We start from the raw sequence: 26,384 nt of genomic DNA on the forward strand, positions 1-26,384 counted from the left end.
TTGAACCCCAGACCCACCAGAGAGCAGGCACAGGCCAAACCCGCTGCACCACCACACCCTCCCTCTTAACCTGATCGCCAACCCCAATGATTCCATGAAGTTTGATTAATTGACCAATCAACAAATTATTCCGTTTGTCAAGTGCTCTTCAATCTTAACACTCATAATGGTTTGGTTTCTCTTCTTCTCTTCCATGTCTTTTCCAGGAAACGGTAGAATATGCCTTCCTTATAATTTTTACAATTGAAACGTTTCTGAAGATCATAGCATATGGATTAGTTATGCACCAGAATTCGTATGTGAGGAATGGGTGGAACTTGCTGGATTTCATCATTGTAATAATAGGGTAAGTACTGTGTGTGTGTGTCTGTGTGCGTTTGTGTTTGTATGTGCATGAGTAAGTGTGAGAGAGAGTGTGTAGAAAGGGGATTTTTGTATTTTTCATGGTTTTATATTTCATAAAATATCAATATGTAAATGTATTTTGTGCTCATATACTTTTGCATAGGAAAAATGTTTGGTTTTCTTCAGCTTCAAAATGTTGCATTAAAGGTCCCACTGAGGAGGCTGAAATCTGTAATCCATGCATATGAAAAGTATAACAATGTCAGCATGTCCTTAACAGCCAAATGGCTTTAACGGGTCACTTTCCCAAATTTAGTTTTTAAATATACGCAGTACGAAATTTGATATAAAAGCTTCTGGTGGTCAAATAAATCATAATGAAATGTATTGTAATGGAAGTGTATGCTAATTAGGAATAATTCTAAGATGAATTCATAGTTTGACATTGCTCATGGAGCATAATGAAATGATTTTTATTTCAAGGAACAAACTTGGAGGGAGACCAAGCCCGTCAGGTACTATTTTTATAGCCATTCAAAGGGCTCACGTGTTGGAGCTCGAACACTAGCTAAAGAACCATGTGCTTATGTCTCTGTCTGTATTTGCGTACTAGGGTTTGCTCGACCTGTTCTAGCGCGGCGTTTATCTTTTACATGCACCTGTTTCAGGGAGGCCTCGGTGTAAATTGATGAGCGCATCGGACCCAATGAGTAAACACAGAAAGAATAAACAGAGGTTCCCATGCAGCTGTGTGAACTGACACAGGCAATTAAAGGGAAGTTTTTTTTCCACCATGCTGGCATTAGACATCAGATTAACTGATTCACAAGACAAATGAGTCATTCTCCCTCTCTCGCTCGCTCTCCTTCTTTCCGTCTTCATTACTCTCACGCTCTCCGTCTCTGTCTTGAACATATACAGTCCGGTGCATAGCTAGGTCATTCACGAGTTTCCGTGCATGTACTGTATGTACATCAGTCACATAATACATTTTGATCATTTGACCAACATTAGCATAGTTTCTCATGCTAGTCATGCCATTTTTAGGAACATATGAGGAGTTGCCACACTGATTGTTTTTAAATTGTTGCTATGGTACTATGATTAGGATGAGGAGGACAGGTGGGGTGTGTGTCTGATTCCCCAAGGGGTCTCCTTGTGTGCTCAGTCCTTTCGGGGCTTCTGCAGCTGCAGAGATCAGAGAGGCACGATTGATGCACAATGTCCATTTGTGCCTTTTTTTTTTTCCCTTTGTGTGTCTCTGCAGACTGTTCAGTGTCATCCTGGAAGTAATAACCAAAGAGGGAGATGCAGCAGGCCAGTCAGGCGGGAAGCCGGGGGGCTTCGACGTCAAGGCCCTGCGGGCCTTCCGGGTGCTGCGGCCGCTGCGCCTGGTGTCGGGCGTACCTAGTGAGTGACGGATGGCAACGCTGGATGTTCGGAAAGCATCACGTATCCTCTAACTAGAGACCATAGTACTTACTTTCGGATTCATATGCACGACATTAATGGAGCAAAAAGCAGCAATCACTGTAGATCTTAAGTGTATGCGAAGGTTTGAATGTAACAATTGTAATTGTTTTCTTGTTTTGTCTTTCAGGTTTACAAGTAGTTCTGAATTCCATTATAAAAGCCATGGTCCCCCTCCTCCACATTGCGCTGCTGGTTTTATTTGTAATCATAATCTATGCCATTATAGGACTGGAGCTGTTCATTGGAAAAATGCATGCAACATGCTATCTTGTTGGCACAGGTAGGGCCATTTCATAGACTGCACCTTCAGAGTTCACGTGACTGGGTAGTGCTCATATGAAGGGCATTGTCGTAACTGAATTGTTGTTAGAAATTCCCTGTAGTCGTGCAGTACCCTTAAACACAAGTGAAGAACTGTTATAATAGTCACTCAGCACTGGCATAATAATCCCTTATATTACAGGGCATGGCATTCCTCTATGAAGGTAATTGATACATAGTCTTTTTTTTTTTACTAATAATTATTCATTGGTTCATGGGTAAATGGTCCCTGATCTTGTGGAAACTCTTTAATTTTTCTGTTTCTCAACTGAAACACTAGCTTTGGCGAGGTTACTTGTTTTACCATTGATTTCTTGAAATGACAGGTTGACAAAATGTGAAATTGTGCAGCCATACATTTTATTTGCGGTTATATGCAGTACATGATATACATTTAGGTACAGCTACTCACTCCTTATCAGTGATGATATCAGTTAAACACTTTTGCCCTGTAAAATGTATTTTCTATAGCTCATAGTTTGCTGTTTCTCCCTGCTTCCGCTGTGTTCAGCTCCTCACACTACTGTAATGTATATACTCTCTCTCACACACACACACACACACACACACACACACACACACACATACACACACACACACACACCCACCATCTGAAACTGCTTGTCCCATATGGGGTCACGGGGAGCCGGAACCTGACCCGGGCCAACCCACTGCGCCACTGCACCCCCCACATTTAATATAAAGTCAGTAAAATAACTAAATAACTAAAAATAAGGATGGAAAGTTCTCAGATACAGTAATGATTCGGTAAGAATGGTAAGATCAATATGATATGTAGTTGAAGTGTTTTCTGTTTTTTTATGATGAGCTCATCCCACATTTTCTGCCTTCACGGACCATCGGTTCGCGCCGTCTGCAGTTTGCATCCGACGTTCACAATGCTAGTGTCTCGCTCTGTGTATTTTCTGGACACACTGTGGACTTGTACAGTGCAACTCAGCTTATGTAGTTCTCCTGTTTATTCTTTGCAATTTTCTAAAAATTGAGCAAAAAATTTGCAATGGATCAACATGTTTTCCATTTGTTTAATTGTATCTTATCAGCACACATTAGTGCCGTTTACCATTTGGAAAATATACCTGCTACATGTTGCTTTGGTATAAGTAGCACTGTTTCAGTCTATATTAGCTTTATAGAGCAGGGAGCTTCTATAGCAAAAGGTAGACATACAAAGGTCTCATAAATTCATTATTTTAGATTTACTCATCCAGTCTTAGTTTTGACATTGAGACTTGAGATGTTTCCACTTAAACATATTTGAGTTTAAAGAAATGGCTGGTGCTTTGAGATCTTTTTATGATATTTCGTTTATAATGGAATATTGTACAAACAGTGGTTTTCACTACTGAAACCCCATATATCATCATTTTGTATCTTCGGAACACACATTTAAAGAGTAAAATTGTGTGGGGTTAACAGGGATTACAGGTGTGACTGAACAGGGATCTTTCTCTTGCCCGTTCTGACAAGCCTGTCGCCAGTACACTCTAAACATCAGGACCACGGTTGACTTGATGACGTCACTTACAGCACTGCTTGGCTTCAGTCTATAACTGCAGCCTGAGGGGACACTATTGGCTGGCATAGAGAATGCATCACAAATAGCTGCATCATTTCATTCCAATCGTTACGTTATGATGTCTGGATTGTAACTGGCCTGTAACTGGAGCGGTGATCCTTTTCTCTGTACACGTTATTAAATAGTTAGAAATCGGCACTGAGCTTAATACTGATCAGTCTTTTTGATTTATGTACCAAATGACTTCCCTGTTAAGCAATGTGACTTTAGACCTTCTCAGAGAGATTGGTTTTATTAAAGACACAATGGGCACTGCTGTGTAGCTGTCACTGCATGGGTCATCCTCTTTCTTTGCAGGTACGCTAGCTGAGGATGAACCCACCCCCTGTGCACTCTCAGGTCATGGGCGCCAGTGTCCCCCCAATGGTACCATCTGCAAGGATGGCTGGCACGGCCCCAACGGGGGCATCACCAACTTTGACAACTTTGCCTTCGCCATGCTCACTGTGTTCCAGTGCATCACCATGGAGGGCTGGACTGATGTGCTGTACTGGGTAAGACAGCTTCTCCTTTGTCATGATCACTGGGTGAACTTGCCCTCTCAGCTTGCCAGCTCCTTGCTCGCCCCAGTTGCTATAGCGAGCACATGCTAACAAGTGTTGTGTGCCTCGCTCTGTTCAGCTGGCTGAAGGGAAGGCACACAACACTGAAGCGACCTTCCGCTTGAAGCTTAGGTTTCGTGGCACAAGAAGCTCTTCAGCACATCTGGCTTGATCAGAAGGTGCTGATTGCACTGACAAAATAAAGACCGCTCATACTTGTCTCGCATTTGTGTGACGTTGATGCTTAGCGTTACAAATAGCATGTGCTGCTGCGGCTAAAAGGTTACTTGGTGTATTAACCTCTACAAATCTTTTTGAATTTGACAATGACTGATCATAATAACCACAGGGCTTCCAGACAGACAGACATGTGAATGAATCTGAATGCTCCTGACCTTTTCTGTGGTGTGTCATGCCGAACAAGACGAAGAGATTGTAGCAGTTTTTGGCCTAGAGCAGGTTCACCAGTATGGCTGCAATAAATGTTGCATGACTTCTTTCAGATGAATGATGCCATGGGCTACGAGCTCCCCTGGGTCTACTTTGTGAGTCTGGTAATCTTTGGGTCCTTTTTTGTCCTGAACCTCGTCCTGGGTGTGTTGAGCGGGTAAGCATTCCCCAACCCTCCTACATTGCCTCCCTTTGAAATGTCTTTTAACTTTGACCTCCATTAAAGCTCAGTTAATTTTTATATTATTTATACATGTACTCAGTGGACACTTCTATTCCAACTAACTTCATTTTTTTGAATGCATGTACAGTAAATCCATTGAACAAAAACAAAGGTCAGACAGACCCAGCAGATAGTGGTATTAGCTACATGGTTAACTGAGGTTTTAAAAGGATTACTAAAATATTTGCCAATAAAATATTCTAACGTAGTGTACATGAAATGAAGGGAAGGTCTGCATTTTTTGTTGTAGACATTTAAGTTCAGCTGACATTCCTGCATTGCACGTTACGTGCCTTATACCAGGACAGAAAACTGTGAAGAAAGTAAAGTTTTTTTTTTCACCTTACTGATTTTGCGAACAGAATTGGAGATCTGTGATGTCTGTCAGGTTGGTTTAAATTCAGAGTCTGGTTTTTGGTCCATTATCCCAGAATTTTGTTCTTTAATATTGCTGTTGTTTATACTTTTAAGCCAAAGGCTGGCCATGGAAAAGGATGGACACCCTTAACTTGTTACTGTGAATCTCTGATGAAAATGATCACACAGTGTTCATATGTGTAGTTTTACTGTAGTTCATAGTAATATTTATGGCCTTCTGTATTGCCTTTGTCTGTGTAGGTGTGTGTATCAGGATAGAATTGGCTCTGGTTGCAGCTCTGCATTTTGTAGCTCCCCCTACAGGTCATCCACACTTGTGCAGCACAGAACAAAGATAATACACTTAGAGCACAGTGGCTCCTTAACCTTTTAACACATTTGAAAAGAGTAAATTATTTTGATTGTGATTCTAAAGCAACTTTCACCCCAAAGTCATGTCTGATATAAAACGCTCAATTTATCGGTGGCTTCAGTTCCCCAAAAACAGGATATAACTAATAAATTTGAAAACATTAATTCATTCATTCTTACATCCATCCATTATTTTTTATGATCTTTTAGTTGTGTTATATTTAAACCTAATTCAAAATTAGTTACACACTCTTCTGCTTTGGATGTTCTTCACGATCAACTTAGCAGCGAAAAAAGTCACCTTCAATCTGCTACAGACAGAAATTTTCAAGAATACTCTGTAAAAGTAAAGAAAAAAATGAGTGTGTCCATGACTGAAAACAAGATGATGAACTCTATATATTTATGGGATGAACAGGTCAATATTTGATATGTGATAGGACTTTGTTGAGAAAATGTGTTTTTGCTTTGTCTTTTTAAAATTATCTTTAATTTTAATGTAGTTTAGAGTTAACGAAAATGTCAGATTATTTAAAAATATTTCATAGCTTTAGCCAAAACTTTTACAGAACATAACCTGTATGTGGGAGGGCGCAGTGGTGCAGTGGTTTGGGCCACGGTCCTGCTCTTTGGTGGGTCTGGGGTTCGAGTCCTGCTTGGAGTGCCTTGCGACAGACTGGCATCCCGTCCTGGGTGTGTCCCCTTCCCCCGCTGGCCTTGTGCCCTGTGTTGCCGGGTTAGGCTCCAGCTCCCCGCGACCCTGAACGGGACAAGCTGTTCAGACAGTGTGTGTGTGTGTGTGTGTGTGTGTGTGTGTGTGTGTGTGTGTGTGTGTGTGTAACCTGTATGTAAATCCTGAGACTTCTGTACTGTTATTTGATTTCAAAGGAATTTGATTTCCTTTTCATTGTGCAGATAATAAAGGAGGTTGAAAGTGGCCAGATGTTGACAAATACCACACAAGTTTATAAGGTGCATGGAATGAATGAATTTGGCTTGATTAAGAGGTTATGGAAATGACAGATTTTCTTATTTTCAGTTTCATTTTTTAAAGTTTGAAACCAATAAAAAACATGAAGTAGTTACAAAGAACTTTTTATGTTTGTAAATTGAATGTGTGTGTACTGTTACAATATACAGTACAAATACCATAAATATTAGTAGTCTTTTGCTATTGCAATGAGTATCACTTTTACAAGAAAGTTTAAATTGAGCGATTGAGTTGTGTTTTTCCTAAACAAATGAACATGACACTTCAGATACATCAAGAAAGTAACATTTTTAGTCACTTTTGAAATGACATATTCCTGTTCCGTTTTTGATACTACCAAAAGTTTTGCGGATTTTCCCCGTTTACTGTGAAGGTACAGAAAAGTGATGGTTCAAGAGCAGCTGTGTTTGACTGCCTACTCTGACTTTGCAGCGACTCCAGCTTGACTTCCCTGATTTTGCTCTGGCTCCATCCTTTCGGGTCCCTCTTGTAGAGAGTTCTCCAAGGAGAGGGAGAAGGCCAAGGCACGTGGGGACTTCCAGAAGCTGCGGGAGAAGCAGCAACTTGAAGAGGATCTAAAGGGCTACCTGGACTGGATCACACAGGCCGAGGACATCGATCCAGAGAACGAGGAGGAGCGTGATGAGGAAGGCAAGCGCAATCGTAAGTGTTGTCTCCAGCGGTTCAGAAGGACCTGTTCCTCAGCCTTCACTGCCAGCTCTGTCCATTCAATGACTGAGGAGGTCTCAAATGCACAACATGACTACTAAATTATAAATCACATACAGAAAATAGGCATGCACGTATATTAATATCCTACCAACATAAACTTTTGTGTCCTGTCTATAAAAAATGCCATAAAAGCAATTTTACAAAAGCTGTCTACACCTCTGTCTTTGTTTAAAAAAAAAAAAAAAAAAAAAAAAAAAGGGGAAAAATACTTCTAAATTTGAAGCTTTGGCTTCTACTTAAAAGAAATCTTGGATCCCGCGTACCTCAACTATACACGCTGTCTCTTTTGTTCTACCAGTGTCTGGAAAAAATGGATTGAATAAATGTTTCTTATGCCGAAGACAAGTTTTAATCCAAATCCTCCTTATGTAAGCATAAAGCAGAATGACGCAAAGCAGAGAAAAACTGAGTGCTCAGTGGGATCACACGGCTTTGGTACAGGGGCATTCATTTCAGCCCTCCTGCCTTGTCTTCACTGCTGAGATTCATTATATTTGCTTCTTTTTGTTTGTACTTCAGACAACGCAACACATTTTGTTTTGACTAGCTGCTTTAATTGCAAAAGTAAAATAAGAAATAGAAAGACATCGATTAGATTTCCCATGAAAAGCTTCCAGTCTTTCTCAGCCCAACAAAGTAAATCAATCCCAAATGCAATGACTCCATTCTTGGTTATTCTGAAAACATGATTTTACAAGCTGTTAGTTACACAGACTTGAATGTTATTTAGCTTACAGGAAGATCCTCATTTCACTTACAAGTGGGTTGTCACGTTGCCATAGCAGGTTCTTAAAAAACTTGTTCAGGTACTGTGTAGGAGGATGCCCCGTGTTTTCAGAGGTTTAGAGTTTTGCGCTTTAGCCGTACTGTAGTTGTGAAACACCTTATACTATCATTGCTAAAAAACAGACCTGTTAATAATGGAAATATTTGTCAAGCATGACTGTCACCAAAAGCAAGCTGCGTTTCAATTTATTCAAAAGAACAAGGTTTAAATTTCTTACTGATTTAAGGTTATTAAGAATGACATTACTGCTTTCATCTTTCAGAAAGTGCCAAAAATTTTTTTTCACCATTGTTGCATTTTAGCAGTCCCACATTTTACAGAAACATGAGGCTCCGTTCAAAAATAGTGTGGGATGAGAATTGTAAAGCTACGTATTAGAACAAGACCGGATGTGTACCATGACTTGTAGATCTGGCTCCAAATGTAACGAGATACTAACATATATGCAGAATTGGCTGTGTGTAATGCATTGTGTGTGCTAAGTGTGATGTATGTAAATGCTTTTTGTTTGCTTTGCGGCTCTTTAGCATATAGAACTACCAGATGTAGCTAGTGTGACTAATAGTTGGGTGCTGCTTTGCCTTCCTAACCTGTGTCAGCTGTTCATTCTCGTTCCATGTTTTCTACTGTGTCGCTGCTTCTGTCTTCCATTTGAATGCATGGAATTGCATGCATTTCACATGAAGGGGTTTCTCTGGCTGACTTAATGGAAAAGAAGAGAGGAAAATTTGGTTGGTTCAGCCAGTCTTCTGAAACACATGGTAAATTTTATTGTTCCCCCACCCCCTCAACCCACACTGCTTGTTTTTTTACGTGCCCTGCCCACAATGCCCTGTGCTCCTGCTTTTGCCACTGCCCCCCTCACCTTCCCACTGTTGCTCGACTAATATCAGTCATCGCTGTTGTGTGGTTTTTCGTTTCCTGCACATTTGTGTCACATTCATTCATTTTACTCGTGCTGTTTTCAGTGACTTTACTTGTTTTTTGGAGTGAATTTATTAAGTTGCTCGGATGCCACTTTTTCCTAGAGCGACTTCCCTTCTTTACACGTGTGCCTGTTTATACAGGCAGGTACCTTCCATGGAGCACATCAGCAGGGAGCGAAACCTGCTTTCTTCATATTTTTTTGTTATTCCTCCTTAATTCCTCCATTGCATTGATATGACTTTACTTAGATGCAATTATTACGGCTGAAAAGCAGTGCCCTTGAACAAAGGGCTATATCAAAATGAAAAACATAAAATGATCTGTTCTCCCGTTAAATTTGTGGCTGTGCGAGGATGAAAGCACCTTAATGTGAAATGATCAAAGCATTTGCTTTGCATTTGGGCAAGTAAAAAAGAGATGCTCATGTCAAAATGAAACACCAGAGATTTGAGCAGACGTTTCGTTTTATCTTCTCATAATAGTTATAGCCGTTAATACAGCGGTATGACTCATATTCCCCTGGGTCTGCAAGGTGTGTAACTTTTTTTCAAGAAAAGAAAGGCGTGCTCTTTCATACTTTATTTTCGTTTAATGTTGTGTCCCTAACCTGTTATTTTACTCTTATACATGATAAGGTGCCTCCCCATGCATGCTGCTTCCTAAACTGAGTTCATTTCTGAGTTGTTTCGGTACTGATGCCACGTTTGAAAGTGTTTCAAATGAAACATCATTTCAAACATCAGAGTCAGTGGATCTTGCAAAACAGTTGGACGATACGTGTTCCTTTCGTACTTAAGCAAAAATAGTTGAATTTTGAAAGCTACCTTTATAATATAATATAATTGTGCACTGTTTTGAGTGTATCTGCATGAATGTTTCTTTTTTGGTGGTTTTGTTTTTCACATGCAAAAAGCCTGTTGGAAAAACAAATGCGCATGGTTGTATTGCGATCGCTGTCTTTGAATCCAGCTGTGTGAGGCGTGAACACCGCTGTTAACCCGTGCGCACTTTGTCACCGCAGCAAGCGTACCCACCAGCGAAACAGAGTCTGCCAACACGGAGAATGCCAATGGGGAGGACGACAAGTCGCGGTGCTGTGGACCCGTCTGGTATGTCCGTCTTCGTCAAGTATCCTCTTCAGTTAGACACATGAGTGTGTTCTGCACTAGTGAGATTGACTTTAATTATCGCTCCTTGATTCCCACAGTCAAAAAATAACAAAGTCAAAGTTCAGGTCAGTAAATCTGTGCTCTGTGTGTGTGTGCAGTGCTGGCTATCATTGCATTTTCAAAATGTGGGAATTCCGCTGTGAACATTTCATTGTTATTTTACCGTGATTCATCGCATTTTTTCCCCCATGTGGTGTTCTGCAATTTTTTTTTTTGCATGGAATCAGGAATTTCCTAAAAATTGTGTTTTTCTTGTGCTTGTTGAAGCTCTGTGTGGCGTTGCAGACATTGATAAACTCTCCCACACACTCTCCCACACGGACATACACACACACACACACACACACAGAGACCCCTGTGTGTGACTGCAGCTCGTTCAGTCTGCTTGTTTGAAAGGGTATGTTTCTTTCTAATGCTTGCACCACCTAGAATGGCAGGTTGCCCGTCGTACCGTATCCTCTCTCCTCTGGATTATTTCGAGGCTGATTGGATATATATGTGCTGCTCCTTCAGAGGTTACTAAGAGACAGATCTCTCACTCCCACTTGCAGTTTACCCCACTGCGTCTACTCCACCTAATATATAAAGGTGTGTTTTCCCAGAGCGTTTTTTGCTTTAAATGTGTGCTAATCCAAAAAGGTGGTATTTTAACACTCCCTCATCATTTACACCCGGCTCGTGATCTGTGCAGTGACCGCCCTGGTGTGTCCTCCCCCGTGCATATATCCCAGAGCCCAGTTCTCACGCCTCTCTCGGCGCAGATTGCCCTGCCGACATCACACGGCACTTTCTTAGGGCAACGTGCTGACCCTGGTTGTTCGTTTTGCAGTCGGCGCTGGCGCCGCTGGAACAGGTTCTGCCGCAGGAAGTGCCGCGCCGCCGTGAAGTCGGTCACCTTCTACTGGCTTGTCATTCTCCTCGTGTTCCTTAATACCCTCACGATCTCCTCTGAGCACTACAACCAGCCGGACTGGCTCACACAAGTACAGGGTGAGACATGAGAGAGGATGTGTCTTTGAGGGACCTGGTATTCATTACATGATTAGGTGTTTTATTGTTATTACCCAATACACATTCATGTTGTATGTTGTTTTTTAACTATTCAAATTCCAGCCCTGGACCGTGGGCATACTATGTCCTCTTCAAAACTAACCAAGGAATGCGTTTTAATGTAATCATTCCTTTTTAGATATTCCACAAAAATGTTTCAAAGCTGCGAAAGATTTGTACACTGCTCAGTAAAATTTCTTGAAGGCTGCGAGCTGTCTCCGCTCTCATTAATATTTATGTTGCCCGCTTTGCATTTGGCAGGATTGGAAGTTACTGCTGACTGGTAAACTTCACAACTTAATAGTACTGCAATTTTATTTTCGGATTGTACTCTCTGATTCGTTGTGTTTAAATCTGTGACATTTGAAAATCACCAGAAACAGGGCAGAAATTAAAGGTGTCCTATCGCTTCAGAATGTTATTTGACAGGATCCCCTCTACCAAAATTAAGAGCGGAATTCTCTTTGCAGAATATTGTGACTGAGTTCTCTTGAATTAATTTTTGAAAAGGAGCTAAATCATCCTTTAAGTAGCAATTTTTCTTTATTGATTTTAAGCTGCCGACAGATAGGACATATCTGAGAAATGCTGTTTTTGTAAAAACAAACCTCTCCCGCAGATGTTGCCAACAAGGTCCTGCTTGCCATGTTCACGTGTGAAATGCTGGTGAAGATGTATAGCTTGGGGCTGCAGGCCTACTTTGTGTCCCTCTTCAATCGTTTCGACTGCTTTGTCGTGTGTGGGGGCATCCTGGAGACCATCCTGGTGGAGCTGGAGATCATGTCTCCTCTGGGCATCTCGGTGTTCCGCTGCGTCCGCTTGCTGCGCATCTTCAAAGTCACACGGTGAGTTGACCTGCACATGCTTTTAATTCCAACGCAGGTTTTTACAATGACCAGCAGCTGTCATTGTAAAAACCTGCGTTGGAATTAAAAGCAAAGTAACAGTTAACAGTAGGAAGCATAGCTTTTTAGACCCAGGGTTTCTGATCAAAAAGTCTTCCTTTTTCCTATAAGGATTCATTACTTCTCTTTCTTCCCACCATATACTACTCTATGCATGGAGGCGTTACCATTTTGATTGCAGAGAGATTAGTTAAAGGCAGCAGGTAGCATAGTGGTTACAGCCACTGACTAGCAGCTAAAGCACCCACTGAAAGACTTATATTAGAATCCCATCTGCTGCTGTAGCACCCTTAAGCAAGTCACTTACCCTGAATTGCTCCAGTAAAAATGTATCCAGATTTATCGATCAGTATGTTATTGTAAGTAGTTCAACCTTGCAATTCATTTTGGCTGAATGAATAAGAATAATAAAGAATGTGTTCGTGTGGAAGGGGGCGCGGTGGCGTGGCGGGTTTGACTGGGTTTTGCTCTCCGGTGGATCTGGGGTTTCAGACCCGCTTGGGGTGCCCTGCGTCACACTGGCATCCCGTCCTGGGTGCATCCCCTCCCCCTCCAGCCTTACGCCCTGTGTTGCCGGGTCAGACTCCGGTTCGCCGCGACAAGCAGTTTCAGACAGTGTGTGTGTGTGTGTGTGTGTGTGTGTGTGTGTGTGTGTGTGTGTGTGCGTGCATGTTGATGTGGAGTGGGGGTGGCGGACTGGCATCCTATCCAGGGTGTGTCCCCTCCAGCCTTGTGTCCTGTATTGCCAGGTTAGGCTCCGCTTTGCCGCGACTCCTCTCGGGACAAGCGGTTTCAGACATTGTTTGTGTTTCTGGGGGTGGCACTTCGGAACAATAAGTAGCGCTGCTGTGTCACAGCACCTGGGCTCCTCAGTCTGTGTGAAGTTTGCATGTTCTGCCCATGTCTGCGTGGGTTTCATGCAGGTACTCTGGTTTCCTCCCACAGTTTAAAGACATGCAAGTCAGGAGGATTGGTGACGCTAAATTGCCTGTAGCGTATGGATAGTGGTGTGTTTAGCCTGTGATGGATGCATGTTCTGTCTAGGGTGTACCCCTTCTCTGTCTTGTGCCCGGTGTGTCTGGGATATACTCTGGTTCACCTGCTCATGAGAAGAGGTTACTGAGATGGAGGGATGGATGGTGTTTGCTTGCGATAGTTAAAGGAAAATGTACGTGGTGCTTTATTTGCCTGGACTCATGGCCGTTCTCCCTGTCCCGCCAGCCACTGGGCCTCCCTCAGCAACCTCGTGGCCTCCCTGCTCAACTCCATGAAGTCCATCGCCTCCCTGCTGCTCCTGCTCTTCCTCTTCATCATCATCTTCTCCTTGCTGGGCATGCAGCTCTTTGGTGGCAAGTTCAACTTTGATGAGACACAGACCAAGAGGAGCAACTTTGACAACTTCCCACAGTCTCTGCTCACTGTGTTCCAGGTAGACTGCCCCCCCGATGTTCTCTAGGAGAAGCACACTCAACTTCATTTCAAGGCCTGCTGTTCTTTAAGAGTCATGCTAGATATTTTTGGTGGAAGGTGATGAAAGCTGGTTTCAATGACAGTTTGTCAGTTTTATACCTCCTTTCCCTGGCAATATTCATGGGTTCTTGTGATCAGATTTTGACAGGTGAAGACTGGAACACCGTCATGTACGATGGGATCATGGCATACGGTGGGCCGGCCTCTTCGGGGATGATTGTTTGCATATACTTCATCATCTTATTCATCTGTGGGAACTGTATCCTTGTTAAATTTTACATCTTCCTGTCACTTGCTGCGTAATTGGTAGGTTTTTTTTTTTTTTTTTTTTTTTTTTTTTTTATAACTGTCTTTGCAACAAGACTGGAGGATTTTTTTTATGCTTGTTGTTTGTCTTGTTATTCTCTAACATTGCAGGAGTGTTTGGAAAACTGAAACAGAAGAGATTACAGTAATAAAGGCTGTAAATCTTTATTTGTTTTCTTTCAACAATATCTAGGTTGTCTGGTTATATGGCAGTGTGCGCGCTATTATGCAATATGCACTTTCAAACACACACACATTTTCTGAGCCGCTTGTCCCATACGAGGTTGCGGGGAACCGGAGCCTACCCGGCAACACAGGGCGTAAGGCCGGAGGGGGAGGGGACACACCCGGGACGGGACGCCAGTCCGTCGCAAGGCACCCCAAGCGGGACTCGAACCCCAGACCCATTGGAGAGCAGGACCCGGTCCAACCCACTGCTCCACTGCTCCCCTGCTCCACTTTCAAACATATTTTTAAAAATGAAAAGAAGTGATATGTTTCAAGAGTTTCCGTCTTTCTGTTCTGGATTTTTTTCTTACGTTTCAGTTTGATTTCGGTTCTGTGACGTACAGTAACTGCAGAATTCACAATTATAGTTATCACTAAGGAATTAGCGCGGATTTTTTTTTCCTTAAGGGGCTGTTGGTCAGACATCCTGCTCAATGTCTTCTTAGCTATCGCTGTGGACAACTTAGCAGATGCTGAGAGTCTGAACTCAGCCCAGAAAGAGGAGGCAGAGGAGAAAGAGAGGAGGAAGTCTCTAAGGTACATGGTCGATTGCCAGAATGAGAAAGGATTTCAATATGTTCTTCATTTTAATTCTAATTCTTGCCATAGAAGTGGGAGTCCAGACAAGAGGGATGAAGAGAAGTTGGAGGACAGAGAGAGTGATGTCAAGGTTAGTGCTTAGCACGCTGACTAGCCTGGACACATGCTATGTTTTTGTGTTTGTTTGTCGGTGCGTGTTTTACACAGGTGAATACTCATCCAAATACGCTCCAGTGGAACTGCTCTTTACCAAATGCTCCTGCACTGTGCTCTCGGAGAGGGTCCGGTCTCGTCTCGCGCAGCTCTTCCTCCATAACCACAAGATGGCGCTTTCTGCAGCCATTCTTTCCTTCCACTTTTCACAAATGCCTCATGGTTCTCTGAAAATCCTTTTTCTGACCGGTTGATGCGTCTAGTTCACGTGGATGTTGTGACGATCCCAAGTTGGCTGAGTTCCACATGTGGGAGCCCGATCCTGATTCTGCCTATCGTACTTTGCGTTCAGGTGCCCTTGGAGGAGGCCGGTGAGAGAGACCTCCACTCCACTAGGAACAGCCCAGGTAAGGGAAAATCCCTCTCTTGTGTTTTGAGTGTGTGAAAGTCCGCCCAGGTCTTGACATTGGGCGGGCTCCGCATCTTTCAGCAGGTGACGAGGACGAGGATCCAGAAGTGTCATCGGGCCCACGTCCTCCGAGACTGTCTGACCTCAGCATCAAGGAGAAAGTCCCACCCATCCCAGAGGGCAGTGCCTTCTTCGTCTTCAGCAGCACCAACCCGTGGGTGTCCCACCACATGAGCTCAACAGCACAGTTACACATTAACCCAGCTGTACAATCACACTATGATGCACAATCGTACAGTACACCCGCATTCACTAAATTGTAAAATAATACATATCTGTACAATGACACAGTCAACAGATCAGTGCAAAATCACAGAGTCACGCTTACACACCGTCACTCACATGCACGTGCTGAAACACACATTCGAGCACTCATAAAGAGTGGGATGAACACATACACAGTCATATGCAAGTTCTTGCTCCCACACAGTCACACTCAGGATATTTTATAGGAATCTCTTTTTTGGATATTAATTCTCAGAATGACGGTATTTGTCCTAAACCCTCTCTTGCTTTGTCGTATTGCTCAGATTCCGGGTGGCATGTTACAGGCTGATCAACCATCAAATATTTACCAACCTCATCTTAGTGTTCATCATGCTGAGCTCAGTTTCTCTTGCTGCAGAAGATCCCATACGCAACTTTTCTGCCAGAAATATTGTAAGTTTTTCCACAAGGAACTTGCCATATTTTTCCAGCATTTTACAGTGGAGTTAAGCTTCAAAACTTGACCATATTGCATTTGGCTTACTCATCCTAGTCTGGGCAATTCACATAACATTTCGCATGAAGCATTAGTGACATGTCATACACTTTCAATTAAATTTCTTTTTTAATGTCTTTTGGTTGGTTGTTAAATTTTTTCACCTCATAACTATACAGCTATGGTCAGATTTCACCCTAGCAGCAACTGAAAATTTCATAATGGCTTTTTTAACATTTACTGTCATTTACATCATGATGTGCTAATGCATGTGGTAATGAATGTATCTTAATTCATTATTTACCTTTCGGAAAGCTTTGATGTGTGCGGCAGTTACATTTCATTCTTTGTTTTTACATGTTCTTTCCGGTCTGATGAGAGCTATTACAGTTTAGTACATTTAGTACATTTTGTAGCAAATATGGTCACGTGTTTTCCACTGTATTGAGTCATGTTTTCCATGGAACATATGGCATGTCTGATTTTTTTTTTTTTTTTTTTTTTTTTTTTTTTTAATGTGATGTTATCACGTAAGATTTGGCACTGACGCAACAGGCTAAAGGAATGGTTTATGTGGTTACTGCCAGAGTGCAAAGAAGTGCATGCGCTCATTGTACTTCCTTCCAACATCCTCCAAGGTAGCAGGTGTAATACTGCTTGGGAAACACCTCTCCCCTCATTACCACCTATGTGTACTGCTTACTGCTGGGGAGCTCCTTAAAAGGCACCCACTTCTGTTGCTATTACATCTATTCATTTGGTTGATGTTTTTCTCCAAAGCGACTTACAATGTTAAAGTTACAATTATTTACCCATTTTTACAGCTGGGTATTTTTTACTGGAGCAATTTAGGGCAAGTACCTTCCTCAAAGGTACTACCACTGGAGGTGGGACTGAAACCTGTGACCTTTGGGTCCAAAGGCAGTAGCTCTAACCACTATACTACCAACTGCTGATTAACGAAACTGCGGCATAATTTTTACACATGGCAATTTCTCCAGAGTTGTTCAGGATAACTTCTTTCATCCCCCATTCAAGGGTACAAAGCCAATTCACCTCTCCTGGACTCGCTGCAGCCTGAGGCAGTGAGCCGCCAGCTGAGTCCAGCTTTACCCTGTTGATAACTGATACCTGCTGTAAATGTGTTCTCTGGCCCAGTGTTAAATGTGTCTGTTGCTTTTGCAGATTCTTGGTTATATTGACTATGCTTTCACGGCGATCTTTACTGTTGAGATCCTGCTGAAGGTAAATGTCCCCTGTGTCCGACGCTGCAGCGTGACGTAGAGCGAGTGTGTGCAGTAACCCTTCAATCTGATTGCTTCCCAGGTCCTAGGCTATGCAGACTATGTCTTCACTAGTATATTTACATTTGAGATCCTGCTGAAGGTAAACCTCCTTGAACAACAAGAGCCTTGAATTTTCCTCATGTGGAACCTGGCCTGTTGTCACTATTACTGTCATTTTCAGTTTCTTTTAAATATACATATACCACAGCACCTCTTTTAAGCAAAAAGTTTCTTTCTGCGCTTCAGGTGCCAACATTTGTTGAATAGCACTACTCATTTCTTCTTTTCATGTGTACATTAAATTATGACAAATATTAAGATGTACTCTAATGGAAAAATGAGTGCAGTTTCCTGCATTCCAAGAAATGTTCCTACAATGCAAACTCGGTCGTGTGCCAGTTATTCAAGGTGATAACAGTGGTTTCACCAGCCAAAATTAGTCTCACTGCATTTTGATGCTTTCTCTTTGCTAATTCATGCTCACATGGATTTAAAAGAGGGGGCAAACCATCTTTCTCTTCAGAAAATTTCTCAGCCTGCTTATCTTTTTCCCAGAAGTGCATGTAGATGTCACATTGTTCAAAACAACTGGAGGCACAAACCTATCGGCATTTGATCTCAACACTCACTGGGTGTTTTCAATCACCTCGATCTCAAGTTTTCTGCTGACATTTTACATGCACTTGTGAAGCTTTTTTTATTTCAATAGTATTTCTGCCTTTTTGTTTCCTTATTGCCTGAAGCATTTACAGTTCAGTTACTGTATTTTCATACTGTACATTTCAGTGAAAACTGTTAATTTTACCCTCTGAATGTAACTGAAAGAAACGTGTGTAAAATGCTGTACATGAATGTCTCAGTAAGAGGTTTGCTCTCTGACAGTTGCCTCTACATTATTGTGTGTAGGTGCTTTATTCTAAGAGGCAACAAAGTGCATGTTTTTACTGACTGACTTGAGTAGCAACTTGCAAGATAAATGGCTTACTACCACATTCATGTAAAAATTGGCTCAGCTTCTCTGCTGGTGCGTTCGAACCCCACCCGGAAATAAACAATTTGTCTATGAAAGCCTGGGTTCTTTCACACGGATCACTGAGCGAGTCCCCGATCCTTCTCATCCGCACAGATGACTGCATTTGGGGCGTTCCTCCATAAGGGTGCCTTCTGCAGAAACTACTTCAACTTGCTGGATCTACTGGTTGTGGGAGTTTCCCTTGTGTCTTTTGGTATTCAGTAAGTACTGTCTAACCTTTTACCCAAACTGCTTAGATGAATGGCTTTTTTCAAATGTTCGTTCATGGGTGATTTTCATTAACCATTTGATAATCTGTCCTACACTGTTTTTTTTTTTTTTCTCCAGCTTGGCCAGTTCTGAAATGATTAATTTTCCAATCATTGTTGTTTGGGAAAAGATGTAAAACCGCACTAAACCAATAGGTGTTGCTGGATGACTTGAGGGTGGCGTGGTGGTGCGGCAGGTTCAGCTGGTGCCTGCTGCGTGGCGGGTCTGGGGTTGGAGCCCTGCTTGGGGTGCCTTGTGACAGACTGGCGTCCCATCCTGGGTGTGTCCCCTCCCCCTTCGGCCTTGCGCCCTATGTTGCTGGGTTAGGCTCCGGCTCGGCGCGACCCCACTCAAGACGAGCAGTTGTTGACAATGGATGGCTGGATGGATAGATTACTTGATTTGAACAAATCCCACTTATGTGTCCGTCCTGTGCAAATCAGGGCAACAGTAAACCATGCAGGGTAGTTCTAAGAAGATAAAAGCACAGAAGACAAGATGAGACAGGGACTCAATTATACAATTTGCCAGCTGTGGGAAGTGACTTGAAATGGCATCAACTGGAAATGCTCCAGCAATTTAGAAATTTATTCACCTGTGAAGTAGGATATTTGTACAGGCTACAATGGTAGGGCCTCTCTGTTGCAGAGGGAGCAGTTTGCATCCTGAATGTTGTGCTTTTGAGAGATGCTGGCAGGCGCCTGTTGTTGAGGACGGATGCTGAGCTCCCTGTCGTTGATACACAGGTCCTCGGCCATCTCTGTGGTGAAGATCCTTCGCGTGCTGCGAGTGCTGCGGCCACTCCGAGCCATCAACCGAGCCAAGGGCCTCAAGGTAACACCTCTGCTTTGGTTGTATCATCTGGAGCACCTTTATAAAAGAAGTACATTGTAATGCATATCAATTAATAAACTGAAGAAAATGTCCAGTGTGTCAGATCGGCAGCTGATCAATAATTGAAGTCCATTACATTATGAAATAATGAGAAAAATGTCAAGTAAATAATGTTAGTAATGATGTCGTTATGGTAATGTGATATGCTAATGACCTTTTCCCTCTTTTACCAATATCTAACGTATTGGGTTGTCTCCTCACAGCACGTGGTGCAGTGTGTGTTTGTGGCCATCAGAACCATTGGAAACATCATGATCGTCACAACCCTTTTACAATTCATGTTTGCATGCATCGGTGTGCAGCTCTTTAAGGTACATGCTGTTTTTATCCATTCGGTCTTCATAATGTTCACAATTGGCATGCCAAGACTTGAAAATTCCGTCTGGGCTTTCTGTTGTTTTTATTCATGAAAATTTCTATGTTTGTGTCAGTGCTTGTTACGTGTCAGCATCAGAAGGTTATTAAAAGAACATTCTTCCGTGGAATGCAGCTCTCAGTTTGTCTCATGTGATGAAAAGTAACTGCTCCTGCTGTTCTTAAAATTATAAATCATTATGTATTTCTCACAAAGAGTATAAATGAATGCACTTCCAATTCTCGTAGGGGAAGTTTTACCGCTGTACTGATGAAGCCAAAACAAGTCCAGAGGAATGCAAGTGAGTTGTGTTTTGCAGACTGAAGCTGAAGGATTGAGTTAAAGATTTTGATATAATGGAGCAGCTGGTAGCATAGTAGTTCAAACTGTGTCCTTCGGATCCAGAGACTGCTGGTTTGATTCACACCTACTGCTGTAGTGCTCTTGAGTAAGGTTCTTGCTGTAAATGGCTCCAGGAATTTCTTATCCTGAAGTGCTCCAGGAAAAATTACCCAGTACTACAAACTGGTACATAGTTGTAAGTGGCCTCACCTTGTAAGTTGCTTTAGATAAAAGTGTCAGCTAAACGAATAAATGTTGATCTAAACTGAACAAGTCAGTTACAGCACACAGGATGGCTGGTAAAATGTGTGTTTTTCTAATGAACTTGTCAGTGTCTTGTTCTGTCCTGCCCAGGGGAGCGTATATCCTCTACAAGGATGGAGATGTCCACTTTCCAGCAGTACGCGAGAGGGTGTGGTACAACAGCGAGTTCAACTTCGATAATGTTCTGATGGCTATGATGGCACTCTTCACTGTGTCCACTTTTGAGGGCTGGCCTGCGTAAGCACATCTCCCCCCATCACCCATATAACTCCTGTATCGATCAAAAGTCCCACCAAAAGTGCATCTCAGCTTCCTGTCTTGTGAAGACTGTGAACTGAACCACCAATATGGTCCAGTCTGAACTACTGAAATTAAACTGTAGTCCTAACGCCTAGCTGATTGCTGGTCAAGAGCTAAGATGAAACCAAGTTAGGGTAGGCTCTAGTGCCCACTCTTAGATGGCAGTATACCTCCATCTACACCTACTACATCTCTTCTAGAAGTGATGTTCACCTGAGCACTTCGGTCTTATTGTTCCATATCATTCTGTACAGAGCAGTGACTAGAGCCAGCTTGGTGTCTGTCATCTTCTCACTCCCTGTCTCTTACATTCTCTGGCCCCGTGTCCATCTGTCTTCATACCAGCTGTGGACATCCTCCTGTCCTTCCACAAGTTCTGTCTTTACACTTGGTCTGCTGTCCTATCACCAGTCTTGTGCCTCATACAGCACTCCCCCCATTTCTGTGTTCTGCACCTCCCTCCCTCTGGTCCTGTATCCATTTCCAAGTGTCCTTCTGTCCCCTCACCAACTCTGTGTGTGTCCCTGTCCAACAGGCTGCTTTACAAGGCCATCGACTCCAACCAGGAGAACATGGGTCCCATCTACAACTACCGTATTGAGATCTCAATATTCTTCATTATCTACATCATCATCATCGCCTTCTTCATGATGAATATCTTCGTTGGTTTTGTCATCGTCACATTCCAGGAGCAGGGAGAGAAAGAGTACAAGAATTGCGAACTGGACAAGAACCAGGTGTGAACCCATTATGTGGACATGGGCTCTCTTCACAGCACAGTGGAGAGAAACCTTTTCACACATCCATCTACAACTACAGATCACTTGATTATTAAATGGGAGTGTGACATGTTTTTTAATGCAAAAAATTTAATCAGATTGTTATAATACAGTGTGTATGGATTTTGATGAAGACTAAAATTTATAGAAAAGTTTTACAGGCAGCATGAATGTAAAGCTTCTGCTGGTTTAGGTTTAATAAAATTTTATGAACAGTTCCCAACATGCTATGCAAAATTAGGCCTATAAGCGCAAGCCCAAAACTTGAGACAGGTAAGTCATTGAATGTCTGTGATATCAGGGTGGTACAGCTGATGGCGTGTAGCCTCACAACTGCTGGACGCTGGGTTTGAATCTGGCTCAGTTTGTGTGGCGTTTGAAAGTTCTCCTTGTGTTAGTATGGGTTTCCTTCTGCAGTCCAAAGACATCTGTTTCAGGTGAATGAGAAACTCCAGTGTCTTCTGGGCCAGTCATAAGGCTTTGAGTCTGATTACTTAAGCAATTATTAAATGCACGTTTAGAAATTGAAAAAGTTATGACACATACCATGTACTGTATCAACACAAGTAGTAAGGAGTTACTTTTAGGGTGGGTGTTTGTGTCCATATCTGTTCTTGTCTTTCCTTTGTGTTTCATCCTCTGCGCTACTGTAATGTGTACTTTGTGAGAACATATTTGTAGGGTGAGATGGCTGACCAGGATTGCTTAATGTGCATAACCTTGTGTGTGTATGTACGTGTGGGAAAGCATGAGCCCTGAGAACTTGCGTTTCTTCCTTGGGCAGCGCCAGTGCGTGGAGTACGCCCTGAAGGCACGTCCGCTGCGTCGCTACATTCCCAAGAATCCCTACCAGTACAAGTTCTGGTATGTGGTCAACTCAACAGGCTTTGAGTACGTCATGTTCGTGCTCATTGTCCTCAACACGCTGTGCCTGGCCATACAGGTGAGACCCCTTTCTCTTTTGACCCCCCCCAAGGTACACAAAGTGGCTGACTATGCCAGCACTGTTAGCACCATCAATCACCGTTGTCTCAGACAGAACCTTATCACCTCATCTGTTTCTGTTTTTTCCAATCACAGAAAGAATTTTGGTCTTCCTGTTATCTGCCTGAGATTCTCTGTTAATGCCAACTGACTGTTTTAAGATTAGATGTCAACAGAATGGTGTTTTTTCACCAATTTTGAAGTTATTTGCTTCTGTGCACATACTATTTTCTCTTGATGTCTGGTCATTTGTCCACACTTTACTCTGTTCTTCTGTCCCACCAGCATCATGGACAGTCCCCCCTCTTTAACTACGCCATGGACATTCTCAACATGGTCTTCACTGGAGTCTTTACCGTCGAGATGATTCTGAAGTTAATCGCCTTCAAACCACGGGTATGCCGCTGCTTTCTGTGAGCCAGGTGTGCTCCCGTAGCTGAGTGCATAGAAACGAACTTCGTCTGGCCCAACATTGCAGTGCTCTGCTTCATCAAACATATTAGATGAACTATGCCCACAAAAGTTTGCGGGAAAAAGTGAGTCTTGAAAAAGTTTGAAGAAGCTTTGGAATTATCTAAGTTTTGGAATGCATGTTTCTAAAATGTGATTTAATCTTCACGTATTGCAAGTTATGATGATGATGCTGAAGATGGATGAGCCATTTTGCAATAGCAGAGGAAAGGGCTGTCTGTCTGGTTGCTGCAAGCTGTCTTGCGGGAGAGAGCGAGTGAGTTTGTTGCTCTCTTCCCATCAGAAAGGTGGAGCTGTCATTTAGATTACATTTATTTATTTAGCAGACACCTTCCTCCAAAGCGGCATAACATCTCAAAGTGATCCAAAGCCAATTTCACTAACAGAGAGATGCAGGTAGAAACACATGATTCCTGAAGTAGTCATTCAGTCCAAAACCACCGTTCTTACCAGCTGTAGCTGAATTGAGAATTATAGAAGGGAAGAATAGAATTTATGACGAGTCCTTGCCCCACTCCATTTCACATTCAGCTTATGGACCGACTGACACTCAGTCTTAATTAAGTTTGTAAGTAGGGGTCTCACTGCTTATACACTGTATATGTGGATTGTATGTATGGTCTTTGGGTCAATATGACCGAACATATAAAAAAAAGCCCAAATTATTTCTCTTAGGATAACCAGTTCAGTTGAATGGTACCGCTGCAACCTGCCAGGACAATATTTGCGAACTGCAGGTATAAAAGTTTGAACCTTTTATTTCCTTTTTTCCTTTTAGCTGATGCAATGTTGGAGCTGTTTCAGAGATTCTACACAGCAGCGATCGAACGTAGTATTTGCAAACCACATTTTTGTAGTTACTTTGACTTAAGAGATGTGTCATTCGGCAGTACTGAGTTTGTGCTGAAAGAACATACCAGTGACATGAAGCAAAATTCTTATTTTGATAGGACTAAAGTGACTTGTCCATTCTGTGCTTTCTGTTATGCCCCCTCCCTTCTTTTTGTGCTGTATGTTGAAGAAATTTTACCCTATAAATTTTCTTCACACAAAGACGTGGCAGAATAACAGTTCCAAGCTTTGCGTAAGGCATCTGACATCGTTAATTTCTCTTTTCAGATTCAGCATTTGCAATATTTTGGCATTAAAACCCACACACATGCCTGGTTACATTGTAATTGATGCAAGAGTGTAAATACACTTACTTGCCTTAAACGCGATTTTTGGGTGAATCAACAAGGTTAAGGAAATGCATGCCCAAAGAGCTTTGTCCTTTCCCTTTGCTGTACCAAACTTTCCCGTTTTGCTCGTTTGACCTTTCCGTCCCCTCCTGCCCTACTCCTTTGCCTGCCCCCTGGGGCCTGGCTCCAATCAGGGGTATTTTTGCGACGCCTGGAACGTGTTTGATGCCCTGGTGGTGATCGGCAGCATAGTAGACATCCTGCTTGGTGAGATGGATGTGAGTATGCCACCGGTACAACCCCATCTGCTTGTGTCCTTCCTGTCCTCTGTCTTGGACAAGTCACTGGTCTAAACCTGTCTGCGTCACCTTCTGGGGCCCTTCCTGTCTTCACTTTTCTGGTGACCCTATGGTCCACTGAGGACTTGTAGGAAGAAGCTTCTACAGTTTCAGGCCTGGGAGCACTGTGGCTGTGAGAGATGATCTAAATCTGTATATTGCTTAGATTAACAAGTTTACTTGTCTACAGGTCCCAAAATGTTTTCTGTTTTTTAATAATCGTGCTCATTTTTTTTTCACTCTTTCTTTCAGCAGCAAGTGATTTCTGTAGACATTTGGTAGCTCTCTTTGGCTGAGATGTTAAGAACAAGTCAGAATTATTGGACGATGCCGTGCTTTTACAGCACTAGTGCTTCCGAGCTCTAGTGAAACTTCTTTGCCCTGATGTTTCATTAACTGAATCTTTTTCCATTTCCCTTTTTCTCTGCTTTTTTCCCCACTATTGCTTTCTCTCTCTCTCTCTTCTCTCTCTGGTGGCTTGCTTTCACAGCACTATTTCGCTGATGCATGGAACACTTTTGATGCCTTAATTGTTGTCGGTAGCGTCGTAGACATTGCTATCACAGAAGTTAATGTAAGTAATCATCTTTCCGTCCTTGACTCTTTCTCCCTCTTCAAGTATAGGTCTTGCAATAACATGAGAAGTATAGGAGTGAGTGCTGAGCCTACTCCCCAGATAGCATTGCCATCTCACATCCTGACCTTTGCAGTTATTTCTTGGCTCAGGCTACAACAGATATTTTTCTGTGCAAGGACAGAACAAGACAAACTTGTTTCCACACACGACTATGATTTGAATGTATTTCCATTAGAATTTGGTGAAATTCTTTGCTGTTAGATCAATTATCAACTCAATTTGCCATCTTTCAATGCAAAAATAATGAAAACACTGAGTGATTATTGCAAGACCATATTTTGTGGAAATGTGTAAAATTTGTGTGTTGAAGATATTCATTGTACACTCATCCCTCACTTAATCAGTCTATTAGGTGAGTTCCTATTGTGAGCCTGTCAAATTATTTATTATAGGAAAAATATAATAGTTTCCAAGGCAAAAATGCATCACTTAAAATTACCTATAAAGCAAAAAATAAAAGGTATTCTTGGTATGACAATAACAACAGTAGCATATTTAATATAAAGCATTATTTCTAGCTTGTCTTTTAGTGGTAACTCTGCAAAGCACTTGGACTTACTGTTAGACAAGCTGTGTAGGGTTACTAACGAATATCCCCATCACCCTTCATTTAAACCTTCCTAGGCATTAGGTGGGTGCATGACCCTGCCAGAAAGAGTTCAGTTACTCCCTCTGTTCCCATCGGTCTCATTGGTCACTGTTTTCGTAAATACCACCAATAGAAGCACAATTTTCACACATTAATTGTTGTTTGCAATTTACTTTCTGAAAAGGCTAAAATGAGCCACATTTATATCCCATCTCTCTATTTGTGATGAAGAAAATGACCGCATTGCAGATATTTATGCCATTGTACTGAATTATAAGCCTGTTCTAAGAAGAAAAGAGGATACATTATCACAAGTGATTATAGTAGGTTTTCATTGTACATGATCACATAACGTGAGGGATGGGTGTATTTATCAAATATGTGGTACAGTATCATCCTTCATTTTTAGATATTTAAACTAATAACCTTATAACTGCTTCTATGCACATATTTACAGGCATCTATATGTACGTTGACCAATGTTTAGGGCATTTTTTTTTAAATCCTTGCCTTTTTTCGAGTAATAGAATGCTCACCAAGTAAGGACAATATTCACAAATGTTCCATGT

At 42.2% G+C, this 26,384-nt stretch overlaps 1 protein-coding gene across 3 annotated transcripts in view; it reads left to right on the plus strand.

Annotated features, from left to right (window-relative positions):
- LOC108925619 (voltage-dependent L-type calcium channel subunit alpha-1D-like) overlaps positions 1-26,384 on the plus strand; it is an 80,582-nt gene that overhangs the window by 30,245 nt on the left and 23,953 nt on the right. For 2 of the 3 annotated variants that reach the window (XM_018737701.2, XM_018737702.2), the window contains exons 1-27: positions 219-346; positions 1,613-1,755; positions 1,946-2,098; positions 4,037-4,233; positions 4,785-4,888; positions 7,168-7,337; positions 10,142-10,229; positions 10,328-10,354; positions 11,119-11,279; positions 11,959-12,184; positions 13,466-13,673; positions 13,853-13,973; positions 14,671-14,785; positions 14,858-14,918; positions 15,294-15,348; positions 15,432-15,564; positions 15,941-16,070; positions 17,299-17,358; positions 18,526-18,632; positions 19,428-19,515; positions 19,779-19,886; positions 20,179-20,231; positions 20,627-20,773; positions 21,372-21,573; positions 22,400-22,558; positions 22,885-22,995; positions 25,080-25,163. In XM_018737701.2, the coding sequence (XP_018593217.2) occupies positions 282-346; positions 1,613-1,755; positions 1,946-2,098; positions 4,037-4,233; positions 4,785-4,888; positions 7,168-7,337; positions 10,142-10,229; positions 10,328-10,354; positions 11,119-11,279; positions 11,959-12,184; positions 13,466-13,673; positions 13,853-13,973; positions 14,671-14,785; positions 14,858-14,918; positions 15,294-15,348; positions 15,432-15,564; positions 15,941-16,070; positions 17,299-17,358; positions 18,526-18,632; positions 19,428-19,515; positions 19,779-19,886; positions 20,179-20,231; positions 20,627-20,773; positions 21,372-21,573; positions 22,400-22,558; positions 22,885-22,995; positions 25,080-25,163 (3,276 nt within the window). In that variant the 5' untranslated portion in view covers positions 219-281. Of the gene's footprint in view, positions 1-206; positions 347-1,612; positions 1,756-1,945; positions 2,099-4,036; positions 4,234-4,784; positions 4,889-7,167; positions 7,338-10,141; positions 10,230-10,327; positions 10,355-11,118; positions 11,280-11,958; positions 12,185-13,465; positions 13,674-13,852; positions 13,974-14,670; positions 14,786-14,857; positions 14,919-15,293; positions 15,349-15,431; positions 15,565-15,940; positions 16,071-17,298; positions 17,359-18,525; positions 18,633-19,427; positions 19,516-19,778; positions 19,887-20,178; positions 20,232-20,626; positions 20,774-21,371; positions 21,574-22,399; positions 22,559-22,884; positions 22,996-25,079; positions 25,164-26,384 lie in introns of those variants that run through there. The other variant, XM_029249664.1, reaches the window with a different exon arrangement.

Source organism: Scleropages formosus, chromosome 2, assembly GCF_900964775.1.
Source record: "Scleropages formosus chromosome 2, fSclFor1.1, whole genome shotgun sequence".
NCBI lineage: Eukaryota > Metazoa > Chordata > Actinopteri > Osteoglossiformes > Osteoglossidae > Scleropages > Scleropages formosus.